The sequence below is a fragment of the Tiliqua scincoides genome, chromosome 6 (genome assembly GCF_035046505.1).
Source record: "Tiliqua scincoides isolate rTilSci1 chromosome 6, rTilSci1.hap2, whole genome shotgun sequence".
Taxonomy (NCBI): Eukaryota; Metazoa; Chordata; class Lepidosauria; order Squamata; family Scincidae; genus Tiliqua; species Tiliqua scincoides.
The window spans coordinates 63,265,063-63,273,361 of record NC_089826.1 but is presented as its reverse complement, the minus strand read 5'-3'; the positions used below and the strand labels follow the sequence as shown (position 1 = coordinate 63,273,361).

Here is an 8,299-nt window from a genome sequence, read left to right as displayed (position 1 = left end):
TTCTACTCATTTGACTTGAGAAATTTCCACTTGGCCTAATCCACTCTGTTGCACTCTGCATTCCTCATGAAATTCACCTCCTCCAGACCTGTCCTCCACATAAATGTAATATAAGCTGGATATAGGCTTCCAGACACTGCAGATGGACAGTGCATGATGAAGCTGCAATATATAAGTCGGCAATTTAAAGCAGATGAAAGACTGTATTGTATAAAGTGGAGTTTTTGTACAGAAATATGCATATTAGAGAGGTCTAAGTCTACCGAAGATGGCATTAATCTTGAGTCCAGCATGGTAGCCAAATTGGTCTCTTGTGTAAAATCCATGAAGAGTCATCTGGCACTTTAAATACAAAGATGGTATATTGAGTCCAAAACACATGGACAATGATACTGCTAAGCATAATGGTACAATAGATATTTAAAAATATGATAAAAGCCACTTAATCCAGTTGTCTCCAAATAGTTGACATATCCACACCAGAAACAGCTGGGTCAGATTCTGCTCTTCTGGGTTCTTGTGTCATACTTACTGCCATAGCTCAAAACAGAGCTGTATATGCATAAATCCACTGAAAATTGATAGCTTAAGCACTTGACATCATGTTGGAACGTGGCTATTATCTGTTGTACAGCTGACCTCCAATTTACACAGAGGTAAAATGAGGAAATCATATGTCATAATTTAGTATCCTGGGATGAGTGCAAGATACAACTTTAACCCTCCCTAGGGCTGAAGTCCGATGGCCTGACCTTCATGACAACAGATTTCAAAGAATACCACCACCCATGCCATGTGTACCACACAATCCCATTGTCGGTCGCTGCTGAGTAGGGTCCATTGTAGTACAAGCCATTCAGGTTGGCAGAGTGACATCTGGAAGGAGAGAAGTAAAAGGACCTTATTTAGACTAAGAACATAAGAACATAAGAACAGCCCCACTGGATCAGGCCATAGGCCCATCTAGTCCAGCTTCCTGTATCTCACAGCGGCCCACCAAATGCCCCAGGGAGCACACCAGATAACAAGAGACCTCATCCTGGTGCCCTCCCTTGCATCTGGCATTCTGACATAACCCATTTCTAAAATCAGGAGGTTGCGCATACACATCATGGCTTGTACCCCATAATGGATTTTTCCTCCAGAAACTTGTCCAATCCCCTTTTAAAGGCGTCTAGGCTAGACGGCAGCACCACATCCTGTGGCAAGGAGTTCCACAGACCGACCACACGCTGAGTAAAGAAATATTTTCTTTTGTCTGTCCTAACCCGCGCAACACTCAATTTTAGTGGATGTCCCCTGGTTCTGGTATTATGTGAGAGTGTAAAGAGCATCTCCCTATCCACTCTGTCCATCCCCAGCATAATTTTGTATGTCTCAATCATGTCCCCCCTCAGGCGTCTCTTTTCTAGGCTGAAGAGGCCCAAATGCCATAGCCTTTCCTCATAAGGAAGGTGCCCCAGCCCCGTAATCATCTTAGTTGCTCTCTTCTGCACCTTTTCCATTTCCACTATGTCTTTTTTGAGATGCGGCGACCAGAACTGGACACAATACTCCAGGTGTGGCCTTACCATAGATTTGTACAACGGCATTATAATACTAGCCGTTTTGTTCTCAATACCCTTCCTAATGATCCCAAGCATAGAATTGGCCTTCATCACTGCTGCCGCACATTGAGTCAACACTTTCATCGACCTGTCCACCACCACCCCAAGAGCTCTCTCCTGATCTGTCACAGACAACTCAGAACCCATCAGCCTATATCTAAAGTTTTGATTTTTTGCCCCAATGTGCATGACTTCACACTTACTGACATTGAAGCGCATCTGCCATTTTGCTGCCAGTTCTGCCAGTCTGGAGAGATCCTTCTGGAGCTCCTCACAATCACGTCTGGTCTTCACCACTCGGAAAAGTTTGGTGTCGTCTGCAAACTTAGCCACTTCACTGCTCAACCCTGTCTCCAGGTCATTTATGAAGAGGTTGAAAAGCACCGGTCCCAGGACAGATCCTTGGGGCACACCGCTTTTCACCTCTCTCCATTGTGAAAATTGCCCATTGACACCCACTCTCTGCTTCCTGGCCTCCAACCAATTCTCAATCCATGAGAGGACCTGTTCTCTCATGACTGTGACTGACTGTGGAGTTTTTTCAGTAGTCTTTGGTGAAGGACCGTGTCAAACGCCTTCTGAAAGTCCAGATATATAATGTCCACGGGTTCTCCCACATCCACATGCCTGTTGACCTTTTCAAAGAATTCTATAAGATTCGTGAGGCAAGACTTACCCTTACAGAAGCCATGCTGACTCTCCCTCAGCAAGGCCTGTTCGTCTATGTGTTTTGAGATCCTATCTTTGATGAGGCATTCCACCATCTTACCCGGTATGGATGTTAGGCTGACCGGCCTATAGTTTCCCGGGTCCCCCCTCTTTCCCTTTTTAAAAATAGGCGTGACATTTGCTATCCTCCAATTTTCTGGCACCGTGGCCGTTTTGAGGGACAAGTTGCATACCTTAGTCAAGAGATCTGCAACTTCATTCTTCAATTCCTTAATAACTCTTGAGTGGATGCCATCAGGGCCCGGTGACTTATTGATTTTTAATTTATCAATGAGGTCTGAAACATCTTCTCTTTTAACCTCTATCTGACTTAACTCCTCAGTCAGGAGGGGCCGTTCGGGCAGCGGTATCTGACTGAAAGACAACCATCTATTCTGCAGAGTGTTTGCATATGTGGTAACTGTAACTCCTATCCTCCTATGGCAACCGCCCAATCCTATCCTCCTATCCTATCCTAGCCATTAGTTATTTGATTTCTCTGTAAACCACTTCATTGAAAAGCAGTATATAAATACTGTTAATAATAACAATAAGCCTCATGGTATGTCAGAGTACTGTGAGATCCACTATCACTGCAGCCTCTCCACTGGTCTGTAGAGCACTGCCACTGGTGCAAAGGCCAAAAAGTCAAGCGTTTCCAGTGGTGCTGCTCAGACCATTCAACCAGCAGGTTTCTACTGGTGGAGAGGCCAAAAGGGTGAGAATGGGGGTGCATCAAGGTCAGACATTGGTGAATCATAGCACCAATGGTATCCAAACGCCCTTCCTGGGCATGACATGCCCCTGAAAGGCTCCTCAAACCTCAGCATAAGATCTGGCATAGATTTGTGGAGTCCTTTAGGAAAACTGGCAACAGCTGGAGAGGTAATTTAAGTTGTGTTTTTTTTTACTTACCTCTTCCAGCTGGACTGGTTTCCTGCTGGTGCACAGGATACCGTTGCTGCTTCACTGGCAGACCTGCATCCCGCACACCAGAATGAGATAGGATTGGGCCTTTATTTGTATTGCTGGAATCCATTTATATAAAAAGTCCTGTCCTATTCCCCCAAGTGTAGCTAGAACACTACAGTGAAATATATCAACATGCAAATTCTGACTGGACATTTTTGTCTAGAAAGGTATCACACATGGAAAAAAGATCACACAACCTCAACTTTGGGTAGAAACAGATGACCTGTAGCTGTATGGCAGCCTCTTTAAAAGTACTGTGAAGTAGTTGTAACTGCCTGGAAAGTCTCCAACATGTGAAAAACCTAGCAGAGCATCCTGCTTTTCTCATTTAAGGGGAAGCAATTAAGAGGAAGCCATTCTGGTGGTGCTGGGTAACACTGGGCTTGCCAGAGGCTATAGATCACTATTTTCCACACAGTTGCAGACACTACACAGAATATTCTTAAGCTACAACTTGTTTCCACATGTACAGTGCAATCCTAGGCATGTCTACTCAGCAGTAAACCCCACTGAGTTCAGTGGGATTTACTTGCAGGTAAGTATGCATAGGATTGCAGCCTAAGTACACATGCTGACTGACCAAAACATTCCAATCTCCAACCACATAAGCCATTTCTTCAGTCCCATCCTATTATTATACCAAGGGTTTTCTGGGACCAGCAGGGCTGGATTAATCATGCTGTTAAACATGCCATAGACCAGCAAATTTCAACCAGTGTGCCATGGCACATTGGTATTCCACAGATGTTTGGAGGAAGGTAATTTATTAATAGGGCCATTGGGGAATGTGAGCCCCCCCATCAGCAGCATGGTGTGCCTTGTCAATAAAAATCTGATGCCTTGACAATTTTAGCATCTTGTCATTCTATGAGATGAAAAAGGTTGAAAATCTCTGCTATAGACAAAGTGAACTACCCAAGAACCCCTTTCAGTTAAGCACACATTAGGTAGCAACTGTGTGTGGTGTGAACACTGTTGTACTCCCTGTGCTCAGCCCCTTCCCACAGCTCAGAATGCAATGGTTGTTCCCTTATCACATGTCAGGGAATCGGTTACCATTTATGCTGAAATGGAAAAACAAAAAAAACATTGGAGCAACTTGTCCATCATGAACAGAATGGCCCCTTTCTGTCACCTCCTCATTTTTATACCAGTAGGTTCTCTTCTGGGCAACATCAAGGGGATGTATGACGGTATCAAGCTGGCCCTAGATCCAACACAGAAGAAAACTGCCCCTCTGAAGTCTGCCATAGGCGAGGTCATCCAGGACCAGGCGCAGCAGATGGGACGCTGGGTGCAGCACTACTCTGAGCTATATTCCCGAGAAAATGCAGTAACTGAGGAAGCACTGAACAACATTGAGTGCCTGCCTGTGTTGGAGGAGCTTGACAGTGAACCAACCCTAGTAGAACTTCATGTGGCCCTGGATTCCCTTGCCTCTGGCAAGGCACCTGGGAAAGACAGCATCCCTGCTGAAGTCCTAAAGTGCTGCAAAGAGATCATCGCCACTGAGTTGCATGAAATCCTCTGCCTCTGCTGGAGAGAAGGTGGAGTGCCACAGGACATGAGGGATGCAAACATCATCACGCTGTACAAGAACAAAGGCGACAGGGGTGACTGCAATAACTACCGCGGCATCTCTCTCCTTAGCATTGTAGGAAAGCTGTTTGCCCAAGTTGCACGGAAGAGGCTCCAGGTACTTGCAGAGAACATCTACCCAGAATCGCAGTGTGATTTGCCAAGACTTTGGACTGACAATCAGCCTGAAGAAAACAAATGTTGACTCACCTCCCTGCATTGCAATCTCTGCGGATGAGCTGGAGGTTGTCCATGACTTTGTGTAACTTAGTGTACCAAAGATACCTTTGTGTACCTTTGTGTACCTCAACAATCTCTGACACTCTTTCTCTGGATACCGAGCTAAACAAACGCATCAGTAAAGCAGCTACCACGTTTTCCAGACTCACAAAGAGAGTCTGGTCCAACAAGAAGCTGACGGAACATACCAAGATCCAGGTCTACAGAGCTTGCATCTTGAGTACACTTCTGTACTGCAGTGAGTCATAGACTCTTCGCTCACAACAGGAGAAGAAGCTGAACGTTTTCCACATGCGCTGCCTCCAACGCATCCTCGGTATCACCTGGCAGGACACAGTTCCAAACAACACAGTCCTGGAACAAGCTGGACTCCCCAGCATGTATACACTGCTGAAACAGAGACGCCTGCGTTGGCTTGGTCGTGTCATGAGAATGGGCGATGGTCAGATCCCAAAGGATCTCCTCTATGGAGAACTTGTGCAGGGAAAGCGCCCTACGGGTAGACCACAGCTGCGCTACAAGGATATCTGCAAGAGGGATCTGAAAGCCTTAGGAATGAACCTCAACAGATGGGAAACCTTGGCCTCTGAGCGTTCTGCTTGCAGGCAGGCTGTGCAGCATGGCCTTTCCCAGTTTGAAGAGACACTTTGCCAACAGACTGAGGCAAAGAGCCAAAGAAGGAAGGCCCATAACCAGAGAGACAGACCAGGGACACACTATACTTGCTCCCAGTGTGGAAGGGATTGTCACTCCCAAATCGGCCTTTTCAGCCACACTAGACACTGTTCCAGAACCACCATTCAGAGTGCGATACCATAGTCTTTCGAGACTGAAGGTTGCCAACAACAAGGTTCTCTTCAATAGGATTTGAGGACAGTGGTCTCTTGTTAAAGCCATTTGTTTTGTTCCTTTGTTCATTGTCTGAAAATCATTAGTTCCCACCATTCTGTCTGCTAATCAGCTTCATCAGAGAACGCTTCAGAAGACGGTACTTGAGGACAAGGGTATTATTTGGCAACACAAACTGCTTGAAAGGAATGCAATTATGTGCTCTTCTGTGCACAGTTGATCTAAAGTAACTTTGCAAACATGTTAGCTGCCAATGCTTGGGGTTTACGTGCCAGAACAAAAGTAATTACAATCAGCCCAGTTATTAGACCACTGATTTGCATTTGTTAGGAAATGTCACTGCAGGTTAAATATAGGCCAACAGGCCACCGGCCAACAGCCTGGATTCTCTGAGCTACCTTATAATTGGCTATGCAGAAATCCTTCCTCTGCAGCCGTAATCGGCAGCCCTCTCTCTTACCACTGTAAACTGACTTCAGAATGCTCCATGACGCTACACAGGCCTTCGTTTTGTTTCCATGAGAAAGAAAAGAAGCTCTGATGTTTCCCTTGCCACATGGAGAATGGAGCCACATCTTCCGCAGTACATTATTATGAGTCAGCCAATCTATAGCTTCAGTGTAGAAGCACAACAATAGCATCTGCTTTGTCAGTATTATTCAGCAGCTGTAGTTCAGAGGCGGGGATAGCATAAAGAATTGCTTCGCTGACAGCATGCTACAGAGCAGGACACAATTTCTCATTGAATATAAGATGCTACCTGGATGGAAATACAATGACTAGCAAAATGCCTGTCATTATGAGAACCAAGGGGGTAGAATGTGGGAAAGGGCATATATACTGTACAATATATACAAATGCAAATTTTCCCCACTGCACCTCCCATGTGAGATCCCTGTTAGTGAGAGCTGGAGCACCCAGTATCAGGGTAGAGGAAAACTTTTGCTTTCTGGGCTGTTCCTCTTCAGGCTGCAGGTTTTGTAGGATCAAATTTTAGAATGCTTCTTCATGCAAGCCCTCCCTCACTTCATTGGTGGAAAGGTCATGCTTCTCCCTGACTTGCTGATTTATTCCAGGATTATATTTCATGATTATCATTCCAGGATTTTTTTTTTCTTTTTTGCTCAGGGGAGGATAAAGAAAAAATTATTCCCCTCCTGTACTCTGAAATGGAACAGTAAAAAAAAATAAAAATTAAACTACCTCAGCTTCCCCAGACACTCCAAAGTTTTATAGCAATGTTCCTCTCCATGGGGAGATGAATAAATGGAGGGGGGAAATGAAAATGTGCTGTCGAACCCTGTCTTGACATTGACAGGTTCCCAAGCCCTGCCCCCAGGCAGAACTGGCCAAAGACTTTCTGGAACCTGAGACAACATGCCAGATGCCACCCTTTCTTACCTGGACCTGTGTCAGCCTCTAGTCCATCCACTTCCTGGATTGGAAAAGGAAAGGGCACATTTTGGTTTTGATATCCTATACAACTTACAGCACAATCCTAGGCATGTCTGCTCATTGTACAGGTCCCATTGTATTTTTCTCCAAGGATAGTGTGTATAGGGTTGCCTTCTTATGCCCTGGTTGCCAGATGTCTACCCAAGATTTTACCCTTGCTTGAACAGGATCTGAAGAGAAAACTCATCCATTGCAAAATTCCTACAGCACTTATGGTCAGCACTGGAGTACCTGGGGGGGTGGGCAGACAGGGCAAATGCCCTGAGCGCCGGCCCTCCAGGTGCACCACCTCAAGCAGGCTTCTGTCCCTTTAAGAAAGCCGCCTCCCAATGGAGGAGGGGTGCCCAGGAGTGCTCCTGGAGAAGCTCCAGCAAGAAGCTGCCTCTCCGGCAGTAACTCAGTGCTGGACAGGGCCGCCACCCCACCTCCTCCTTTATAGGAGGAGAAGGCAGGGGCGCCCTAGTGTGTTAGTGCGACTCCTGTCGCGCTGATGCTCTGGCCCAGGCACCTTCCCCTCTCGCTGCCTCTGGAGGCCTCCAGAGACAGTGAGAGGGCGGCCTACAGCATCAGCGCTGATACTCTGGCCCAGGCAATTCGTCTTCTCACTGCCTCTGGAGGCCTCCGGAGGCAGTGAGAGCATGTCCTAGAGCGAGAGCGCAACTCCTGTCGCACTGAAGCTCTGGGCTTCCCCAGCCCCAATGGAGGCTTCCATGCCGCTTTTAAGTGGGGCGGAGGTCTCTTTTGGAGCAGTCTGGGGCTGCTGGAAGTAGCACCCCAGACAGGTGGGCTTGCAGCAGCCCCAAAGCACTCCAACGGAGAACTCTGCGCCACTTACAACTCTGCGCCACTTTTCCAAAGGGGGAACAGAGGAGGTAGCCACATGGAAGTAA

The 8,299-nt window shown here is 46.6% G+C and overlaps 1 protein-coding gene across 1 annotated transcript in view; it reads right to left on the bottom strand.

Annotated features, from left to right (window-relative positions):
• Positions 1-256: 256 nt before the first annotated feature.
• FGL1 (fibrinogen like 1) overlaps positions 257-8,299 on the bottom strand; it is a 40,893-nt gene continuing 32,850 nt past the window's right edge. Inside the window, exon 8 of the mRNA XM_066632631.1 lies at positions 257-876. Coding sequence (XP_066488728.1) covers positions 717-876 — 160 coding nt within the window. The 3' untranslated portion in view covers positions 257-716. The remainder of the gene's footprint in view (positions 877-8,299) is intronic.